This window comes from Neolamprologus brichardi, chromosome 14 (genome assembly GCF_056152115.1).
Source record: "Neolamprologus brichardi isolate AB-2024 chromosome 14, ASM5615211v1, whole genome shotgun sequence".
NCBI lineage: Eukaryota > Metazoa > Chordata > Actinopteri > Cichliformes > Cichlidae > Neolamprologus > Neolamprologus brichardi.
This window is the reverse complement of record NC_142117.1, coordinates 15,613,929-15,636,696: the sequence shown is the minus strand read 5'-3', so window position 1 is coordinate 15,636,696 and position 22,768 is coordinate 15,613,929. Positions and strand designations below refer to the sequence as shown.

At 42.0% G+C, this 22,768-nt stretch overlaps 2 protein-coding genes across 2 annotated transcripts; one reads left to right on the top strand and one right to left on the bottom strand.

The window, feature by feature from the left end:
* The first annotated feature begins 1,060 nt into the window (after positions 1 to 1,060).
* Positions 1,061 to 13,578, top strand: bace2 (beta-secretase 2). The gene is made up of 9 exons (XM_006799835.3): positions 1,061 to 1,647; positions 5,758 to 5,846; positions 5,979 to 6,195; positions 7,884 to 8,015; positions 9,110 to 9,244; positions 9,544 to 9,645; positions 10,152 to 10,301; positions 10,409 to 10,577; positions 11,817 to 13,578. The coding sequence occupies exons 1-9, from the start codon at positions 1,354 to 1,356 to the stop codon at positions 12,056 to 12,058; spliced, it is 1,530 nt and encodes a 509-aa protein (XP_006799898.2). The 5' UTR covers positions 1,061 to 1,353; the 3' UTR covers positions 12,059 to 13,578.
* A 2,570-nt stretch (positions 13,579 to 16,148) lies between these two features.
* Positions 16,149 to 22,350, bottom strand: LOC148098842 (transmembrane protease serine 2-like). Its single transcript, XM_087851440.1, has 7 exons — positions 22,336 to 22,350; positions 21,818 to 21,956; positions 21,615 to 21,728; positions 20,281 to 20,410; positions 20,069 to 20,179; positions 19,059 to 19,221; positions 16,149 to 16,316 (listed from the first exon to the last, which is right to left on the bottom strand). The coding sequence occupies exons 1-7, from the start codon at positions 22,348 to 22,350 to the stop codon at positions 16,149 to 16,151; spliced, it is 840 nt and encodes a 279-aa protein (XP_087707566.1).
* Positions 22,351 to 22,768: the final 418 nt, after the last annotated feature.

Sequence of the window (22,768 nt, the reverse complement as noted above, 5' to 3'; positions counted from 1 at the left end):
AACCAGGTGACAGGGACAAACACATAACAAGAAGCTATACACTACGTTGAACTAATATGTAAAGTTAACTTTTGTTAAGACACATTTAACTACATAACTGGACACCAGGAGCCAAGATAAAGGGCACAGGTGTTTTATACTCTGGCCATGATGAGGAAGTTGGTTAGGGGGGGAATCAGAACTGAGGCTGTGTTAACTAATACTAGTCACTACATAAATGTGGAGCTGCACAGCAATCCCAATAACAGGATTTAAAGGGTGTTTAAAATGGGAAAAAAGTCACCACAATAACATTTTAAAAGTAGTTTGTACAGTGCACATAAAAGATAAACATAAATCTTTTAGGACAGTTTTTAAGTCCCAAATTGCGGCTTGACCTTGCCTAATTAACAGAATAATTAATCAACAGCCTTCAGACTGTATAGCGTCTGTATAGATAGATAGATAGATAGATAGATAGATTACCACAAAAAGACAACAAAAGGTTTCGGGTAGATGACAGAAAAAAGAATTTGTTCCGATCACATAAGTGAAGCGAAATCTGTGGAGCAGTGTGGGGAAATCTAATTACAGTCTTTTAAAAATGGACACATGCCCCCCAGTGCTATCAGTCCGGTTTACAGCAGTCCAAGTTGTGGAAGGAAGTCATGCATCGTGGAATCACATCACTCAGCCTGATACCAGGAGTAAAGGATGTGGTAAAAACCTACAGCTCGGCAACTGCGCCTTCAAAATAAACCACTATTCGACTGGCTTTGAATTAGATGAGACACAAATGTCTTTACATCTGTCTAATAATAAAACCCTATTAGAGTCGCTATGAATTAAGAGAGACAGAAAACCTTTTGGAGTTGTCTTATCTGGTGTAAAATACAAATCTGGCAAATCAAACACTGCGAATAAGGGAGCGACTGAAAGTAGCTTTTAGAAATGCAAAAATTGCAAAACTCCCATTCATAATTTATCTAATTTTACCTAGCCGTGTTAAACGCCTGTTTTGTGTGGCCGTTACAACAGTTACGTGTGCTTTAACTTGAAAGCAACTGCCGGAAGTTGAGTCTTCTGTTTGGGCTAGCTTGGCGCCGTCGTAAGAGTAGATGGAGGTGAAATTTCTCGCTGGAAATCGATCGACAGCGGACAGTTCACAGTGTCACTCACACCGCGTAAGCATGTCACCATGTACGGTGTATTTTTGACGGTGAAGCGGGATCGTTTCCATGATGGCGACCACCGCAGTACGGGCCAGTGTGAAAACTTGAGGAGAAAAGTTTGAGCACGGAACAGGAGTCTTTTTCTGAGACTTTCTCTGTTGTTACTGGCGTGATAAAAACAAAAAACAAAAAAAAAACTAACATGGCATACTCAACTTTCGTTTTGTTTGGGGCATTTGCTTTGAGTTTGTACTTTGGCGTGTCCTATTGTTACTTTTCCATACCGCTGAAAATATACCCAGGGAAGTACAACGTCTCATCGGATGTGAATTTGACGTCTCTTCAGAAAGTAGCGTTAAAGTCTGATGGAAGCGGCCTCTCTCTGGCCTCTGATCCCACCGGTACCGTGAACTTTCTGGACATGGTGAATAATTTGCAAGGAGACTCTGGGAGAGGCTACTACATAGAAATGTCAATCGGTACTCCTGGTCAAAAGGTAATGTAGCTCCTGAGCTCCTGTCTTTTTTAACTCTCTGAAATATTGTAGACTTAAACGCACCACTTGTGTCAGCTTTCCACTTTAATCACTGTATTTGCGCTGTGTTGTGTGTGTGGTGTGTTTTTGTGTTTATTTGTTTTTTCCTGGATGCATTTGTGGTGTGTTTAATGTGTATGTGTGAATAGGGGCTGGTCCATCCACCATGTGATCCAGTGGTCAGAAGGTGGGCTGGGTGTGTTTGTTTTGACTCAGGGCCATGGATACCTATCTATACAGCACTGTGTATTTAAATATGCTTTTAAATGTCTGTGTAGGTCATCTTGAACGTTTGAAAAAAAGGCAACAGACTAGATCTCTATTACCCAAGAGGCTCCTTCATTTCTTTAAAAAAAAAAGAAAAGAAGAAGTCAGGTATTTAATCCCCAGTGGAGGGTTGCCCCCTTTGGAAGTGGTCCTCAGGGTCCCTGATCCACTTGGTCATGCGAGTCGTCACATGAGCCAAGGTGGGAAGGGTGAAACTACTGTGAGGCTTCACCCCACCACATCTTGTGACCTGTTGAGGTCACCTGATGCAAGGTGTGAGTGGAGATGAAGCCTTCATCGTAGGTTGATGATAGCTGGTGTTGTAAGCCAGCACCAATGTTCAATCACTGACTCGTTTAACAGCCATATGTTCTTTCAAGCTATTAAGTATATATTTCAAAATATGAGGTTTAAATTTACCCCTGCAGCAGAGGGTCATGGGAAAATAAGTATGTCTAGTACATTCTTACTTTTAGGCTCGCCTGGGACCACGGAGGAAGGATAATATAGCTGTGAAGGTGCTTCAGCCTCATTATAGCCTAGGGGTCTGTAGACTAAACCCCCACCACCACCACCAACACTCTTTCTCTGGCTCACATGCACTCACATGATGCTGCCTGCGAGGACCAGTGTTTCTTAGCAGGCAGCTGACAGGGATTACCAGGCTCCCAGGCAGCAGAGAGCACCCCGAGAGTTGTACAAAATAGCACTTGCTCTACACCAGGGATATTCGTTGGCTGCTATTCTTTTGGTTGCAGAACTTGGAAATGCGTACGTGTAATTTATTAGAACGTCATTTTTATACTGCTTGTTATGTAAAGCGCCTAACAAGATCATATTAATAATTGAGGAGGACTAAATCTGGGTGAGCCGGAGCTCCCGTCACTATTAAAAATACATGAGGCTTTAAGGGTGGCAGCAATTTGCCTTTGTGTTGTAAAGTAGTTGTCTTTGAATTGGAGCTTAAAGCAAAGGTGAATTATCTCATTAGTAAGTTGACCTGTTGCCCCGGGGCATCTCGAGTTAAACAGATCAGAGCTTTTAAGACTCTTGGGCAGCACATCTCAGTTTCTCAGGCCCACAGAGGCTTATCTGCGCTACCTGCCATGTCGCTGAGGATAACATTGCAGCAGAGTACACTTCCCACACTTCCTTATTATCAAGTCACAGTTTTGTATGCTTAATGACTTCTGTCCTAATAGAAAAGAACACTTTATAGTGTTCCCCAAAGAAGAAAATTCCCCTTTACCCGTATTACTTATCATTATTCAACAGGTAAATGTATAACAACAGATTATCAATCATAAAAGTCAGTCAGTTAAGCAAATCTCATCAATGCATTAGCACTGGAACTCAGATTACTATTCAGTTATATTCAGCATATTGGTATTTTAAACATGTTTCTCTATTGGGAGGAGTATGTATGTGTCAGTGGTGGCTCACCTTTACAGAACAGTAAATCAGAAAGGGCGCAGTCTTTATGGTGTTTTTTTTTATTACAGCTGTGTGTTTCCTGCTTTGTCAGAAAACTTGCTTTCTGTGCAGAGAACATTCACAAAAAGTTAATGACACGTTTAGGGGTTTGGCTATTGCCATTTAGTTTTTTGTTTCTTTGTTTTTTGTTGAATTGTTCACATTTGGGTGAGATTATGGAGTGCTTTTTTAAGGCTAGCTCGCTTGTTTAGCAGAATGGATCCATATTGCTGCATCAAGCATTAAAACCACCTGAAAGCTGAACTTGATACAGATACCTGCTAAGCAGCCATTTTTATTATTTGTTTGCGCTTAAAGTCGTTCTTGCACAATTTCCAGGATGTTAATATTACGGATGTGTGAACATAATTGTAGGCTCAGACTTCTTTAATTGGTTTATGATGTACAGTAAAGATAGAGGAAGATTCACCTCTTGATCCTCTAGTCTTTTATGTCCCTGTTCTGTCCGTAATTATAGTGAAACCTTGCCAGCAGAGAGCCATCTGCTTTGGTTCAGATTGTTTATGCGGTGGCAAAATGTCGTGTAACTCGATACTATTGAGTTATACTCTCAATATTATTCTAACTAGATGATGATGTGATTACAGGGCCGCGGTGTTCAATGAGGCACTATTCAAATCAGCCACTAATTGCGGCATCTGTTAGCATGTGGCACACACAGGCTGAGTGTTGGCTGGAGAGCCTCACATCTGCTAATTGGTACAAACAGGTAGCAGATGCACGCTGCCTCCATGGAGCTACCGCCAATTAGACAGCGAACGCTCAACTGCAGACTGCCACAGCAGGGGAAGAGACTTGCCTGAAGCTCTGAAGCTTGACAAAGGGAGGATAGTGTGACTAGTAAAAACATAGGTGGTGTGAGGATAAGGAACTGCCCTTGCTTTCCCTTCTCGCTATTCTCCTTCACCACAGGATATCAGAATTTTCCAGTCAGGCCTGTTTGACTGGTTCAGGCCTTGTGTGAGTGGCCTGCTGCCATCTGCTAAGGTGGCAGAGGAGTTTTGGATGGCACAGTGACAGTGGTGGGACAGGAGCCAGCGCAATGAGGAGGAACTGATAAGCCCGGCTCAACAGGGGTTTCCCATGGCTGAGTGAACCAGTCAATAACATGTGGTTGATAATTACAGACCTGCTTTCATAAAGGCCAAATGAACCTGAGCATGCCGGTGGGATGTCGGCTACAAGGAAATGATTAAGAAAGTTTGCGCTCATAAGCAAACAGTGTAGTGTAATGGTCAACAAGCGTTTATCTGAAATGTAATTTAAGTAAACTACTGCCCGCTGTTGTGGTGTGCCTTAATGTAAAGGCAAACGCAACGAGGCGACAGTCGATCAGTTGTTGAAACCGCTGTTTACATTTGAACATGTCTAATGAGCTGCTCAGTTTTCATAGATTGCCACGAGTCTTTGTTGCTGATTCATCAGGTGGCGTCAGGGCATTGGGTTTATGACCCCCGCCTCGGTGGCGAATGCTTGCCAGCGAGTGTTAACATGGCCACAGCTGAAACATGAAGGTGACAGAAGTCTGCTGTTTATTTGTTCCTGCTCATTGACTTGATGCCTGGAAGGCAACTTGATCTCAAGTGCTGTTAACTCGTCCCCACTGTTCACATGACACATACCAAACAACTGGTTAGGTCATACAGTCATGAAAGCAGCTTGAGGCTGTCGTGTTTGACTCTCAGATCACACATTCAGTGAACACTTACGTCCGAGGTGCATTGTTAATGACCAAGACCTTTCACACCAGTTTGTCCAACACTAGAACTGAACCAAAAGTAGTGCCGCTGCAACTTCATGTGTATCATTTCCTCTCATGTGTGCCGCTAAAATAATGTTTACAGACGTTATTAAAAATCTGTAATTAATTTTAGCTGCAACCAAGCTGCGTTTTCTTCCTCCAGAGAAAATGTCCATTTACGGTCCTATATGAATCTTTCAGATGGGCACGAAACGCCCCTAAAAGAGATATAACCTTCTTTATGTTCGGCTATTTTTATGGCCCATTTCCCTTTCATTGTTTCCTTGAGAACTGTTGTGTAATTTACCTTTTGTGTTTTCATGCTGTGGGGAAATTTCTCGCATCTATCTTTCTCCCTTCTCCTCTAATCATATCTGCAAACAAACTTTAATGTATTTTTAAAGCTTAAAGGCTTGTGAATGCATCCCCCTGTGCTTAGCTGTCATTCTTTTCTTTTTTTTTTTTCTTTTTACCATGTGATTCTGGGGCCATGTAAGTGGTGGGGGAGGGGGGGGGGTAACAGATAGCTGGAGTGATTGTTAAAACAAACTGTGCCTTCTGTTTTCCAGCTGAACATCCTGGTGGACACGGGCAGCAGTAACTTTGCCGTGGCTGCAGCTCCACACCAATTTATTACTCATTACTTCAACACTGCACTGTGAGTGGCTGGAATACTGCCTGCTTGCATTTTGTAATAACTGTAGTATAACATAGTAAATACATTCAGTTTTTGTTATATATAGCTTTGTAACTGTTTACATATTCTGTTTTTTTTTTCTCCTGCTTTTAGTTCCAGTACCTACCGTTCAACCGATCGCACTGTAGCTGTAAGGTACACCCAAGGCAACTGGGAAGGTGAGCTGGGAATGGACCGCGTCTCTATTCCCAGAGGCCCAAACGGGACCATCAACATCAACATCGCCGCCATCCTGTCTTCTGATGGCTTCTTCCTCCCTGGGATCAACTGGCAAGGCATCCTGGGATTGGCCTATCCTGTGCTGGCACGGGTACGGGAGATACTCATTTACAAGTTTGCGTAAAGTTATTAAGCAAAGTCATTGATTTCTGCCCAGTGTGACATTAACTAGTAAGAAGCTGTTTTACACAAGACGGCACTCAAAGGACACACATTTTGGCACACTCATACGTAAATTGTGAAAAAAATGGGGATTTGATTTATTTCATTTGTGTTCTGTTCAACCATTTTCTTACACTTGTCCAATTCAGGGTTGTGGGGGCCTGGAGTCACTGTCATAGGGTGAAAGGCGTGGTATACTAGACAGATTGCCAGTCTGTCACAGGATTAACACAGAGACACATTCAGGTCTACAGCCAGTTTAAAAATCGCCAGCTAACTTAACATGTATATCTTTGGACAGCGAGGAAAAACAAAACAAAGTACCAGCTGGTGGATTTGAACCCAGGACCTTCTTGCTGTGAGGCAACAGTGCTACCAAAGCACCACTGAAGTGCTCAATAAAAGCATTGATTACTAAAATAACATAAACTAATTATGTTGAGTGAATCCTCTGAGCTTGTCCGGACAGGCAACGTCATTCTCACTTACATGCCTCCCACTCCGCACGTCACATATCAAACACCCTTCCAATTTAGCAGTCTACTTAAGCTGCAAATCCTCTGACTGCTGCCCTGAGTCACTGCTGTTTTAACCCCTGGAACAGCACCAGCATCCACCTGTGTTCTCCGTGGGATATTTGCTCCTTACTCGTCAATTTCTTGGTGTGTCATATTTGCAGAATGTCGTTTTTGGAGCACAAACACCATATTGAATTCTGTTTCTGTATGAATCATTGCAAAACGATTTGGCTAATTAAAGTGCTGTTTTCCATGTATGTGGAATTAAACACAAACCTAAGGATGAGAGCAGAAGAAGGAAGCAAAACCTAAGAAAATGTGAACATGCAGGTTTCATAAAGGGAATGTGACAGCAATGCATGGCTTCCTGTTCGCCTCCATTTCTGTTAAACCACTGAATAACTTTGCGGTCTAATCTTATCTGAATGTCGTCATCGACCTTTCACATGAAAGAAGAAAACTTGTTTGTGATATAATTACAGAAGGCTGTGTTTTTCTTATAAAATGATGGGGTGAGGATATGTTGTTGCTGTATTTTGTCATCTCTTACTTCTATCTCCCCTTTTACCATAGATGTGAATTAATCAGTTTTCTTTTTTCAAAAGAAGAGCTAAATCAAGGTGCTTTACCCAGTGTCAGCTTTTTTTAACAGATTAATCTCGTCTTAATGGAGCGTTAAAGACGTCAGCGCAAACTGCACAATACGTACCTTCATTCTGCGCTGACTGCAGCAACCTTTGGGATCAAATGTCAGTGATTGTGGAGCTGATACGCTTACACTGACCACTTTGTGCCGTTGGCGACTCCTGAGTGTTGAGGTTGAACTTTCTTCCAGGCTGTTTGTCATGCATGACATGGTGACACTGTGGAAGAAAACAGGAGTGAACATATCACAGTCCAAACTGATGATACACCGCTGTCACATAAAAACACATTTCAGCATTTCCATTCAATAGAGCTGATGTTTGAGCTGATTGATTTTCTACGATGTTGTGTGTGAAGCTTTTACAGTCTGTGTAGTTACACAAGCTAAAGGTATAAAATGTAAAGGTTTCACTCGATCAACATTATTTAACACCGTCTCGTGTGTCTCCACCAGCCTGACTCGTCCGTGGAGCCCTTCTTCAACTCCGTGGTGAGACAGCTGGGAATTCCTGACGTCTTTTCCCTCCAGATGTGTGGTGCTGGACTGTCAGCCGGCAGCGAAACAGACACTATGGGCGGCAGTCTTGTGAGTAGTCAGAAGTAACACCCCAAGGACGAGTTTGATTAGATAAAAACATTGGTTTTAAACAGTCTTTATATTTTGGATCTCTGTCTGAGATTTTGATAGCTTGTGTGTGTGTGACCAGCACCTTTTTATAAACGTCATAGCTGATGTCCTTCATGTCACTGTGTTTCCACATTGGAAGGCCTTTCTACTTTGACTGGAGCTAATTAAGCTAAGATAGCATCCTGCTGAGAGCAAGTCTGTCGCTGTAATACTTTCGACCTTGGTGCCTCGCTCACCGCATCTCCATCATGTGACCCGCTGGTGCAGACAGATGGATAAGATGGCAGGGTGCTTGTGCGTGTATGTGTGTTTATCGACTGTGGTCTGTCAGAGTGTGGGCACAGGGATAAACATTTGAGTGTATTCTTGTTGGATATTTAATGTGGCACACTTGACCTGGTGATGATTGTGTGGTTTTATTCCTTCACGGTGGTGAAAGTTTCTGCCCGAACATCCACTAAGAGTGTTTTAGGCCACAAGTCATATGCTAAAAATTAGAGATTCTCACACAAGTCGGATACAACGATGAAGCAACAACATTATATATCAAAGAGGTCAAAGGTCACAGGGATATCACAACGTTCTGTGAAGCACTTCTGACTAATATTGATTAGGATACTGAGGGAGAGACTGTATTTTAAGTAAATTATTGACGAGGACTATGGTGTTATTAAGTAAATAACACCATAGTTTTTCCACCACATGGCTCTCTGCCACTCCCTCTGTTAGCATCATGTTTGGAATGCCACAAACAAAAGCCGAGCAGAGCGTGAATGAGTACATAACGATCATAATGCACAAATAAGTACACATAACAAATGTTAGCGAAATCTGTTGTTTGTGTTTTGAGTGTTTGGCCGATATGTCAGAATTAGATCACCAAGTATCGGTATTGTATCTGTCTTAAGAATCTTATTCCTATCAGGCTCTAATTTTAAGTTTAGTTAGATACTGAAGTGGTGAAGCTAAACAGATATGTAAACTGCAACTTAGCTGATTTACTGAGGCAAAAAAAATAAAAGGCAGTAATTCTGGTTATCTTCTTCTCTTAGATAATGGGTGGGGCTGAACCAAGTCTGTATCGAGGCTCAGTGTGGTACACCCCTATAATAGAAGAGTGGTACTACCAGGTGGAGGTGTTGAAGCTGGAGGTGGGAGACCAGAATCTGAATCTGGACTGCAGAGAGGTAAAACTTCACAGTCTGAATCGCTTCTCTCACTGTCTGATCCTAACTCCACACTGCACTATTTCAAAGTGAACTGTAGCTTTGACTTGGAAGTTGACTCACAGCACTTGATTAACTGGCTGTGTCAAGGTTAAAACACTGAAATGTAAGAGAAGCCGAGTAGGAGTGTAATCCAGTTTGTCTGCTTGTGAAAGAACTTCCTCATTTTATATTCTTTTGTTTGCTCAAGGTCTTCCATAGGAGCCCGTTGCAGCGAGAACAAACCCTACCGCACGTCACTCTTTCTCTCTTTCTTTCAGTATAACATGGATAAAGCTATAGTCGACAGTGGGACGACTCTGCTGCGACTTCCTGTCAACGTCTTCAATGCATTGGTAGAAGCCATCACACGCAGCTCTCTGGTATGTTGCCTCCGCTCCACAGACAATGATGAAACATGTTGTCAGAGCAAAGATATGCAGGGGAGAATAGCACACACTCACTGTTCAAGGACGTAGTAGCTTTAAGTGGAGGGATCGAGGTTTTTTTTTCCTGTTATAAAAATATATATGTGTGTGTGTGTGTGTGTGTGTGCTCCATGCCTTTGTTTATTTACCGTTAGGCTTTGCACATTTCTCACCTTTTTGGAACTGCACACAAACAGTTCCCAAGGTTAATTTGAACTTGGAGGCAACATTTTCAATTAAAGCAGCCACATCCTTGCAGATGAATACAAAGTAGGAAAATGAAAGCAGAACATCAAAACTTGTTTTGGTGCTATGTTGACCTTCTTTTTCTGTCTTTATCCTTTTTATCCTTCGCACTGTCTCTTTTCTGTCTCTGTCAATTTCTTACTGTGACTGTCTTATTTTCTTTTTCTCTTTCCTCCTGTGTTTTTTTTTTTTGTTTTTTTTTTATATAAATTCAGATCGAGGAGTTTTCTTCAGGGTTCTGGGAAGGCACCAAGTTAGCATGTTGGATGAAGGGAGAGAACCCCTTGAGGTTTTTCCCTAAGCTGTCCATCTACCTGAGGGCCACGAACACCAGCGAGTCATTCCGCATCACCATTCTGCCTCAGGTGCCAGGCACATATATAATCATATAATCATTATAATCATTCCTTCTCTAGAGCTTCCATCAAACAAAGACAAACTCATCTCATCCTCATTTCTTGTCATCTCACAGCTTTACATCCAGCCAATCACGGACGTTGACGGCGCGCTGGACTGCTTCCGTTTCGGGGTGTCGTCGTCAACAAATGGCATGGTGATCGGCGCCATTGTTATGGAAGGCTTCTACGTCGTGTTTGACCGCACTCAGCGGAGACTGGGCTTCGCACTCAGCAGCTGTGCAGGTCAGGGTTCATACTGGTGCCACTTACTGCAGTTATATGTCTGTAAATATTTTGCTTTTTATGAGAAACTACAGCAGAAATCCTAAAGTACAGAGTAAACCAGACGTCAGCTAATGATAACTTACTGACAGGCAAACTCCTAAAGTCAGCCACTTTCGGGCTCCCTGACCAAGAGCTCAACACGGTGTCCTGTTCACTGAGATCTAAACGTCAAAGGTTAAGCCTTCAGTGGCACTTCCTCATAGTTCTGTGGAAAAATGAACTTTGGCCAAGCCTCCGTCCCTAATACTGAAGTACAAAGGTCATTTTTGTTGTGTACTGAGCAAACACTTTTGTAGGCTTAAGGTTGGAGGCTTGTGACAGCATTTAATGTTTAAGCAGGGCAGGTAAAATAAATAAGAAAGTTAAATGCCATAGTTTGGCATGATGCCTGAGCCCGCCATCGAAGACTACGAACAGCAGTGTGCTTGATTAAAAAGCTGGGATAAAGTCTGGAGCCTGGCTGTTTAATGCTCTGTATGTGAGAACAAGAATTTCAAGACATCCTGAAGCCAATGTAAAGATTATAAAATAGGAGTGACGTGAGCTCGCTTGCTGCAACGTGTTAATGGTCTGTGTCATTTGGAGGCATGAAAGAGATCAGTTATCTAAGCAGGTAAACAAGGCAATAATTGTGTATGAATAATTTCTTCCAGTTCCACCAAATTCAATTCAATTTTATTTTTATGGGCTAAATCACAACAACAGGAACCCTCAAAACGCTTTATATTGTAAGGTAAAGACTCTACAATAATACACCGAAAATCTCAGCAATCAAATGACCCCATTTGAGCAAGCTCTTGGTGACAGTGGCAAGGAAAAACTCAAGCAGAACCAGGAGGGCAGCCATCTGCCATGACCGGTTGGCCAAAGAGGCCATATTTAGCAATTTCTAAATGTTCCTTAAACGAGGAAAAACAGGAATAAAAAATAGATTTTGCACACTTTTAAAAGCAACAGTTGTTCAGTTAAATGTTTAAATGTTTAAAACGTTCATTTGCTCATTGTCAAGATCTCTCAGTCCAGCAAAAGGTCTCTTCACCTGTCTTTCCAGCTTTTCTCACACATTAGCTCACAGTCACAGCTTAACTCTTTTTATTTGGCACTTGTTAAATTTGTATTGAATGCGAGCGTATGAGTGATGCTAACTTAATGTTTTATGAGATAATGTTATAAGACCTCTCTCATACGTCACTGCAGTGAGCGATGGGGTGGCTCTGTCAGAGATCGAGGGACCCTTCTCTGCAGCGGACGTGGCGGCCAACTGCTCTGGCGGCCCACTGAAGGAGCCTCTTGTGTGGATGATATCTTACGCCCTGATGGCAGTCTGCGCGTTGGCCCTCCTCATCCTGCTGCTCATGCTCATCCTGCCCTGCAGATGCAGAAACCGGAACGGTGAGATCACGGACGAGTCCTCACTGGTACGACACCGCATCAAATGACTGAGAGGGCAAAGTAGAGCGAACCCGGGGAAGGGACAGTCGGACAGTGAGCAGAGCGCCTCCACGAGAGGCTGCACCGACCAATGACACTCGACTTTGGATTTTTAGACTGGACTCATCAGCTTGGCCCACGGAGGCAGTCGCACAGACAGATCAACTGCCTCTTAAAGGGAAAAATCCCCAAAACAATTCTTTAAAAAAACAGCTGTTGGTGGTGAATTTGTATTTTCTTGTTGGTTTTTTTGTGGTCGTGGCCTCTCTTTGACGATGATAGTTTGCTAATGTTATGCTTATGTTGCCTTAATCCACCTACACAGGCTGGTGGAGGCACTCAAATCATAACTGGGCTTGTTCTAATTAGAACTGCTAAAGGTATTCTGAGAAATCTAGAACTTCAATAACACTAGAAGGTGAACAAAATTATTAAAGCAGTTAATAAGTATACACACACTAACCATCACAGCAGAAATCAAAGAACAGCTCAGCGGTGCAGACAATCACAGCACATCCAGAAGGAAGGATAATAACACTGATATAATCTCCATGCAAAAGGTGTTTTCTAGGTTTCTAAGCCTTATAAACCAAAAGTGCCTTTATTTTTTTGTGGGGGGGTTCAATCTAATGCCAACAGCGGGATCTATTTCTTGGATCTATTTTGAAGTTTTCCACTTGTCTGTGGAGTCAAATGATTACCCAGAGATATTACATAAAAAATAAACTAATTAAAGTAAAGCTGCTCACTGGTAATAGGACGAATATGAAAAGTTACACTCGTGTTTACAGCGCCTGTAGTGCCTTTGTGGTCTCGGCTCTCTGCTAGAACAGTATCAGCAGTTTGGGACTTACTCTGCTGAATTGCACTTCCAAAGTCGATCATAAGAAGTGTTATATAAAACGAAAGATCAATATTTCTCCTTCTGTAACGTAGTTTATTATTTTAATGTAGCTATACCCATTCTGTATACCCTCAGCTTTATATTTAAGTCTCTTTGAATGTGATTGTATCATCATCATTATTATTATTATTATTATTATTATTATTATTATTATTATTGTAATTATAATTATAATTATTCCAGATCTTTGCTTTCTGAGACTAGAATTCAAAGGCTGTTTATACTGCACATTTTATACAAATCATATACAGAAACACTTCAGCATTGATTTTCTTTGTTACTTGTGGGCTTCAGTTAACGTTCTAGCAAAGCAGACATTCCTGTTAGCAGTAAAAAAGAGATAAAGAATCGACTTATTGAATGTCATTTTGCAGTCTGTTCGCACCAGTGACATAAGGTCCATACACAGTCCACAGAAGATGCTGCGCCACAGTTCAGCCTCATTCAGCTTCCTGTAATCTGACCCAAGCTGCACTAACATGTCTGAAAAAATGTCAATTTATGAAACTGTTTCACTGAAAGTACACTTGAATCTAAAACTGCTCGCTTATTTATGAGTGTATTTTTTTCTGTGCCAAAAATTGTAAACTGTGTTGTAAATAAAACAACTTGTGACAAATCAAAGACATAATCGTTTTTAAATCATTTTTATTTCTTTTTGGATGAGAAATACAACAAAATAAAACGTACTTAAATGTAGCTTATAATAGACAAAGTAATTTCAAAAAGTAACATAAATTATGAAAAAGAAAATGGCAATAATTCAATGTAAGTTTTTCTCTGTATACGTGTCGGGTTGATACCTCTGTGAACAGAAGTACAATTCATCTGGTTGTGTTTGAACATCTGCTATTAGCAACTCACATCTGCATGTGAGTTGCTAATAGCAAATATTTTTCTGCTAACACAAAAGGTCAAGATGAATATAATTACTTCATAATCATCACAATATTAGAGCTCTAACAGTTATTATCTTGATTAATGGTTAAATGTCTCTCAGTGTAGTCTTTAGCCGCTCTTCATTTCTGCTTAATTTTTCAAAACACATGTAAACATAAATAGAAATACAGTAGATAAGGCGAAAACAGAGTTTGTACAATTCTAACAAGCTTGAAAGATAATGTATGTCACCACCTTTACCCGGTTTTAACACCGAGTAAAGACTAGATCTTTTTTTGGATGTCTTGCTGCATAAAACCTTTAACAAAAGGCTGTACTTTATTTTCTAAAAAGCTGTGACTGCCTACAACTGTTTTTCCTTTATTTAAGAAAAAAAAAAAAGCGGTGTCATTGTGGTATTGTAAAAAGCTGTGTCATCAGACTCATGCTCTGGCTTCCTCAAAGTACCCTGCTCAATTCATGACACAAATGTTGAGAACTACGAGTCAAATGTTCAATAAAGCTTCATGCTACTTGATGTCAGTGTTGCTAAGCATACGGCTGAAACGGACACTGATACAAATGATTGATTAGAACAACTTTTAGTTGCAGAGGGACCTGTTGCTAGTTTAGTCTCTCTGACTGTTTCTGAGAGTAAAGTACACAAGTGTCATGACTCAAGGTGTGCTTGGTAATTTTGATAGCTATTGAAACAGTTGTGGGGCGGAAAGTGGCTTTAAAGAGCCTTTGCGATTTTTGGTGATTAAAGTTCAGTCATTTAGTTGTTTTACTCCAGCCCATTCACTAGCTGAGACCACATCCTCATGTAGGTTTGGTATTTCTAGTAGATAATTGCAGATTGCACGAGCATGAATTGAGGCTGCTGTTTGGGGGAAGGCCTCAGAGGGGACTTCCAGATTGGGCATATCCCGATGTGCTAATGAGAGGTGAATGAAATGAAAAAAAGGAGGAAGTGTGTGGGGTCGTTTATAGACGGAGAGCTGGGAGGGCTGTGAAATTCAGATAAATGAGCCAGTACACACCCAAGAACCCAGCCCCAGATACTGAGAACCACCAATACACCATCGGGTGGGGGCACCAGCCACTGGCAGGGAGTGTGGCTGGGAAATAGGCCCCACACCTGGGGGCCTGACATGTTCTGAGAGAGAGACCTGACCTGAAACACAGATATTTCCTGTGTCACCCTCCCCAAGACCTTCGGTGTCTACATGCAATTTAAAACTGAGAAGTGGGCACCGACACCAGAGGTGAGGCTGAATGAACAGACCCCCCTCTGGACGCTGTTCAGTGTGCCCACCCCCAAGGCCCTATATGTATGTGTCATGAGAATGAAAGTAATGAGTGTGTCTAAGTTGTGGAGGAAAACTAAGATACAGGCAGCCATGAGGGGGGAGAGAAGGAGGGCCTCCCTGCACCTCAGTGACACACCTGCATCCCAAGCCCCTGTGTGTGTGGAGGGGGGAGGAGCCAACTTCCTCGCTGACCACCAAGGGCAGGGAGGCGCAGGCCCATACAGCCCATTGCTGCAGCTCCACCGACGCCCAGGGTGACCCGTCCGACCACCCCACTCTTTTAGCTAGGTGCTGTTTTTAAGCTTATATGATTCACAACTCAGTCTTCAGTGGCTTAACAAAATAAAAACATTGCTCTGAAAATGATCAAGTACAAGTAATGGAGTCTAAATGAGTGAAAAAGCAGCCAATGTCCAAAGAAAAACCTTTAAAAACCTTCAGAAGACCTGGAGAACTATTGATCAAGACCACTTTATAAAAAGTAGGAAAGACAAGAAAGTATGCTCACACTTTGGAAGCAAAATATGAAGAAATGAGGAGAGGATCAAGACTTTTGCACAGTACTTTGTTTGAATTTTTGTTCCTTCTTTACAAGAAAAAAAAAAGCTTTGTAATCCTCTGCGGATGATAAAGGCGAAGGATACCAAAGACAATGAAACATAATGTCAGGGCACGGATTAACCTTTTGGCTTGTCAAACACTCAAACAAATACAATTAATCACACAACACTCATATTAATATCCTAACTTGGCGTCAAGGCCCTGCTGTGATTCAGACATACGGTGTTTATCATTACATCCAGCCTCCAGGTCAAGCTGTACAACTCAGAGCACCAGATGGGTAAACCTTCTTATAACATCTGGTCCTCCAAAGAGATTAAATCAAAAGGTACATAAAGTGCATGAAATCACACAGAGTGAAGTTAAATTTGACTTTTAATCAAAGTCTAATCTTTCTTTATATTTTACACTTGGCCTGCTCATGAGTGCCATGACAAAATCTCAAAACGAATGAACCTTCATCTGACGGTGGATCCAGTCCGGGAAGCATGCGACGTTGCCGTAAACACCCGGTGCATCCTGCCCAGCGTACTGTTCCCCACAAACGCTGTCACCTATGAGCCACCATACTCCATCCATCAGGGACACCAGAGGGCCGCCGCCGTCAGCCTGAGACACAGTTCAGGAACAAACAAAGGGCAATACTAACTTACAGTGACTTTGAGAGGCTACATGAGGACTTTTGAGGACAGTTTTAGGTCTTTCATGGATTTCTGAGGTCAGTGAAAATGCTCTAAATTATCCAAATAAAAGGGGATATAATAGTCAGCTGCCTCCTCTGGGCTCTAACTGTACATTCACTGCTGACTGAAGTGGATTGTTACCAGGCACAAAAACGAACAGTTTTTTAAAAATGGTTGCTGCACACAGAACATAGTGCTGGACTTGTTTGAGAGCGCTGCAAAAGCAGTTACATAAGAGCATGAAAATGTTTTGGATTCTTTGATGAACAAAAACTGCTTTTATGCGACGGTCTGTTTGGACTGGCTGAACTGCAAACACTATTGGAGCGCATTGTTCCGAGTCTGCATTCAGAGACTCCATTCCCACTCAAACTGAACCATTGTAATCTCGAGGTGGGTCACACTGTGGACCTCTGACACTCAAGGACACTACACAGCTAAACTGATTATCATATCCTGGGATATCCTGTTCGTGTAGGCAATGAAACTGTTGCACTCTGCAGCATCTATGAGAGACACCTGAGCCTCCATCAGGTATGGAAAGACAGAGTCTGTCAAAAAAACAAAAAAACATAAATGAATATATAAAATAACGCTCACACTCTCCTCTACGTTCAATCACTTGACAATGAGTGCAGGACTTTGATGCCATCTAGTGGTAGTAGGCGGCAATGAGCACCAATACTGATTCACTAACTACAGCTGCCTCACCATTTGCTCTGTGACCAAATTGTGTTATCCAGCACTTGTGATGAGCAGTGACTTTCAGCCCCACGTTTGGGAGGCACACGGGTCCGATGTTCCTGAAGCTACCGAGGAGTAAACATCTCTGCTGTAACGTGTTTAACACAGGACGAGATGCTGCTGTTAACAATGGTGTCAATGTGTGCACTCTTACAGCCTCTCTGTACACAGACTGCCACTGTGTGAACAGCTTATTCACACAGAGGGTTATACACAGCTGACAGCTTGCTAGTTTGCTAAATGTAACGCTTACTGAAGTAACAGTCCCAAATGCATCCACTGAGGATGTGCATCTTCCAAAATGTCAACAGGTCTCTGAAACCCTTCAACAAAAGTTATTTAAAGCTTCTATGGATGCACTTTTAACAAGAACGCCTTATCCTAAAATATATGGTGCCATGACTGGCTAACAATGCCTGGTTATTAAGACTTCTGGTTGAGATTAAGGAACTGGGGGGGAAAGACAACTGATTAAAACATGTTAATATGGGATTAACTTTGCTGAGTCCAGCTTAGATTTATGCAGTAAATCTGTGGCTGTAAATCTGTATAAGACAAGATAAGATATACTTTACTTATCCCAAAGTGGGAATGCAGCAACTCAAGATTAGAAACAGCCTAAAAGTAGAATGAATATAAACACAAGCACAATAACATAATATACAATCTGGCAAAACAGAGATATCAAGATACAACTACTATAAAGAAGCTAAACAGACTCATTGGCCACTTTATTAGGTGCACATTTCAGCGGCTTCTTAAAGCAAATATCTGAATCATGTGATGTATATGGGTCATATGACAGCAACCCAATGCATTTAGGCATGCAAACGTGACAGGGTGCTGAAGTTTGAACTGAACGGAGAATGGGGATTTAATAGGTGATTTAAGGGACTTTGCACACGAGAGTTAACTCATATTACTCGTTACAATCAAATTATGCAGAAGAGCATCTCTGAATGTGCAGCACATCGAACCTTGAAGCAGACGGGCTACAGCAGCAGAGGGTCACACGGTCAGCTATTGACAGGAAACTGAGGCTACAGTTTGCACCTGCTCAACAAAATCAGGCAGTAGAAATGCTGCATGGTCTGATGTGAGCCAACATTCAAATAGCAGGGTCAGCTATTTGATTAAACATGAGGCCCAGGGACCAGATTTGGCCCAGCATTGACCTCAATCCGGCCTGCTGGATGGCGTTGGGAAAAGGAGGACAGAAATGTGGGAATTTTAAATGCATTTTCACAAGTTTTACAGCTTTAATAAAAAACAGTACACCAAAGTAATTAACTAATTGATTTCTGTAACTTTATACATTTATTCTTACAATTTAAGCCCATGCTGACAGATTTTTTTTTAGTTTACTAAAGTAGCATTTCTTCACCATGTAAGAAAAACTGAGAAATAATGTTGAAATCACTCTTTTTTGTCCTATATTAGGGTCTCTCATTTATTAAATGTGTAGGTAAAAAAAGATGAAAGTAGGCTGTATGTGGGCCGCAATATAAAAGACTGGTTTCTTAAACATGGCAGTGAGTTCACTGAACTCAAATGATCTCCACAGTCACCACATCTCAGTCCATATTAAATAATAATTAATAACTTCAATGAACTAAAAGGTGATTATAATAATGTAATGAAGGGGCTCATCATAAGCACCTGTTATGTCCAAAGGTTGGAAGAGCCTCATACGAGCAATGTCATTTTTCTGGGTCTGGCTGTTGTAGCCCTCATGAGTTATAATGAGACGCACCGAGTAAGCAGGGTTAAACAGAGGGCCTAATGGGTCCACCATCCCAGCATACTGCCCAGTCTGCAGGACTGGTGGCCCTGCAAAGGTGGGGGGTGACCAGCAGAGATTTGATTAATGGTGGATCAAACCACGGTTACTGAAGGGTGGTGAAGGTGAAGGTGGAGGACTCACCAGGTCACACACTGAGCGGTGGTGACTATCCAGTAGGGGGAGATGATGGCTCCTCCACAGCGGTGAGAGCCGGCAACCTGGAGGCTGACTTGCCACGGCCAGGACCCCGGGGAGGCCAGCTGTCCTGCAGATGCCCTGCTGGAGTTCACCCTGCTTCCTCAGTCTGAAAAAGGAGGGTGTTGTTAGAGCATTCTACAGCTACAGGCTTTCAGAGAGACAAAACTTATTTAAAAAACTTTAAATGTTGGAAAACGTCAACAACATACTGAAAGAAAAACAGTGTGATTACGAGGCAGAGCCTTCAGCTATCCTCGACTATGGAAACAACTCCCAGATTGGATTCAGGAGACAGACAACCTCCCGCTTTTAATATTAGGCTACAAATTTTCTTTTTGATATGCTGGATGCACTCCACTATTACATTAAATCATTAGTAATTAGCAACTTTTGGTTCTCGCTATACTTTGCCTGTCTTGTCTCTCTCTGCTCTCTTCTCTTTTTTCCTTATCCCCAAACTGAGCCTTATTCTGCTGGAGGTTTCTTCCTGCTAACAGTGAGTTCTTTGTTCCCACTATCGCTCTCACTGAGGTTTGGTATTGTAGAGACCCTACACTATTAGAAAGAAACCTCAGCTAACACACCCCTTTCTGTGATCCAGCACATGGTGACAGTGGGAAGGAAAAACTCCCTTTTAACAGGAATAAACCTTTATGTGCTTGTAATTATCTTGCCAGGTGAAAGGTTGCTGGTTTGTTTCCAGCTGGAGTCATAAATCCCCTTTTGGGTTGAGTATAAGCGGGTTTACCTTATAATATAAAGCACCTTGAAGTGATTGTTGTTGTGATTCGGTTCATTTCAAAGAAAGTATAAAGACATACCAGTACAGTGCAATGTCACCACCATGTTGTTAGGACATGTACTTCTGAGGATGGGAGGAAAAAATGAGATCAGGTTAATATTATATCAATATTAGCATTTTGACACAGGTTTATCATTACCAGCTCACTCACTGTAGGGCAAGTTGTTGAGGTATGGATGCCTGAGGGTTGAAGTTAGACTTCACTAGTAAGAATCCATCATTAGCATCAGCCCTTTGCTGGCCTGATTTAAAATACGTGCCCCTGTCAAAGCACAAATTGTAAAATAAAATTGAGCATCGCTTGAAAATCGTTCACAGAGCAGCTTTTGTTTCATCTCAGGCTGAACTAGCTGAGCATCTCACCTGCTGTATCCGATGCTCTGGCAGCTCGCTCTGCCCTTCTCCTCGGTCCAGCCATGAGAACCAACAGATTTCCAGGCTTTACTCTGAGTCGAGTAGATCTGAAGCAGGAAACTGGAGCCGTGCAGCCTCACTGAGCACAAACAGCAAACACAAGCGATGACTTGGCATTTTGTCACAAGTGGAAAGTGGGTGAAGAGGCAGCCAGTTGAGAGTGAAGCACACAAAGGACTGGCAGTTAACAAGGGAAGATAAATGCTTCAGTCTACATATTATCTCATTATCTCATCATGAGGAATATGGATGAATCCAGAAAAAACAAACCTATAGAAGCATCAAACTTTTCCGTTGTATAAACTCTGACCTTGTTTTCAAAGATTGGAAATCCAGATGAACAGAGTTAACTTTCTGGGATTCTCTCACCTTCTTTTATTGAGCGTGCATCAAGATAACAACTAATGAGGCTACCTGGGAACAGGTCAGCAGCACCATTGGGTGTAAACCAAGCTTCACCACTCTGTGAAGAAGTATGGTTTTAGAGGATTTTGGGGGGATTTCATCATCTATTGACCATAATTCAGAGAAGTCTCTGTAGGGTAGAGAGTTGAAAGCTGGGTTTGACACCCCCAGGTGGCACTGCTTTAAAAGCAGGCATGATCCTGTGATATAAATCCCTGCAATTGATCAGTTATCCTAAACACAAGTGTGATCCAAGGTAAACCTCGAATCATGCTGTTGTCTTCTCTTGGCTCCAGCTCAGTTAAGATTGGCTAAGGTGAGCTAAAAATCTGTTCTGTGGGAATTTCCATTTTTTTGGAAATCCCAGAGAAGCTTCATCTGCTGGCTAATAAACAGAACGGCTCCCGGTGATTGCATGGGGCACTAGAACACACAGTGTGGGTAATTTACACATATGTGAAGGTCTCATTAGGGCTTAATAGTATATTCAGCTTTTAGGGCAGCATAACACTTCCATGGAGAAGATGTCTTTTCCAGAGAAGTCCTTAGTTTTGCTCATTTCTGCAAGACAAAGCAAGGTGCCAGTAGTCCAGATGAAAAACTGACCCACTTGCAGTCCAGACCTGTCCCCCTTTGCAAATTTTGTGCACTATGAAACAAAAAATGCAACAAAAGAGGCTCCAAAATGAAATCTTATCAGCGCGAGAATGGGAAAGCATTAAACTTCCCCCCCAAAAAGTATACATTTCATTTGTTGTTTTCCAAGTTTTTCTTTTTTGGAAACCAGGTTCTTATCAGTGTGTTTCATTCAGCTTTATTGAACAAATCTAAAAGTGGAGGACAGAGAAGCTTTTTCTTCCCACCATGAAGCTGCTTACCACAGTTAGCTTCGTCCTGGCCTGCGGGACAGTCTGTAACCCCATCACACCACTGGGACTCCCACACACTGTTCCCATCTCCACATTTAATCCCATGAATACAGGATGAAGAAACTGGAATTCAAGACAGGAACCAGAAAATAAAATCAGTCTTCCAATCTCAGTAATGTTGACTCAGTTCACTAAATAAATCCTTCACTTACAGTAATAGGCAAGGAGGATTCCAGCCACCAGCAGCAGCAGCAGCAAGGAGATGACAGCAGCAACAGTGAACTTGATGCACCTGTGTTTGAAATCTGACAGAAGAGCGCTCACCGTGACTGGAAACTCACCCACACCCAGCTTCACGATTACATTTTAAACACAAAACAGTTTCTAATGACACTTTTTGTTACAAGCAGCGTCCAAATGATGTGCCTGGTATCTGTACAGTCGTGTAAAGAATTAAAATTGTATTAAAAGACACTCAAATACCTTTGTGCTTGGGGATGGAGGGACTGATGTCAGGTGGAGGCTTCAGCGCCACATTGTGAACATACTGGGGTTGAACATCTGATTCGGCGAGCAGGAAGTTTCATCTTCTCATATTAACGGATGAAGTGAGGACAAGCGTCCAGATACTTTTGGCAGAGCAAAAGTGTTTTTGTAAAGTTACAATACTTAAAATAAATTGAAAGCTGGTCTTCTTCTCAAGGCTGATTAAATGGAGATTAAAACTCACCGGATTGGTGGTCATTTTCTGTTTAATCATCAAAAATTGAAATAAAATCCCCCTGTGATAACTCCAGCAGCAATCTTTCACTCAGATAATCTCATCCACATCACTGCCAGCACCTCCGGCATCTCCTCCCAGGCTCCGCTCTGCTCATTCTCACATGGACGTGATCAAATAGAGAGTTTGTATGAAAACTGTCACGCCTACACTTCACACAGCATCAGTTTGTTTCCCTCCTGAGCACACAGCAAAGACAATGACGAGTTGGCGAGTCTAAACATGACACAGGTGTTATCTGCTTAAGTGTCAGAGCAGTGAGTGAGTACTGCTACGCCGAGTGTGCAGTGGAAAGGTACTGAAAACATGACGTATGGGCAGGTAGACACAGTGTGTTTCAGCGACAAGAAAATATGGAGAGGATATTTTAATGTGAAAATGA

Bases quoted from the DNA above. Each gene is read 5' to 3' on its own strand.
- bace2 (XM_006799835.3), top strand. From the start codon at position 1,354: ATGGCATACTCAACTTTCGTTTTGTTTGGGGCATTTGCTTTGAGTTTG. The intron at 6,196-7,883 runs GTACGGGAGATA...TGTCTCCACCAG, and splicing joins CCTATCCTGTGCTGGCACGG to CCTGACTCGTCCGTGGAGCC. The intron at 10,578-11,816 runs GTCAGGGTTCAT...ACGTCACTGCAG, and splicing joins CGCACTCAGCAGCTGTGCAG to TGAGCGATGGGGTGGCTCTG.
- LOC148098842 (XM_087851440.1), bottom strand. The intron at 20,411-21,614 runs GTAAGCAGCTTC...GTTTGTGCTCAG, and splicing joins CCAGGACGAAGCTAACTGTG to TGAGGCTGCACGGCTCCAGT. The intron at 19,222-20,068 runs GTGAGTGAGCTG...CTCCTTTTTCAG, and splicing joins CCTCAACAACTTGCCCTACA to ACTGAGGAAGCAGGGTGAAC.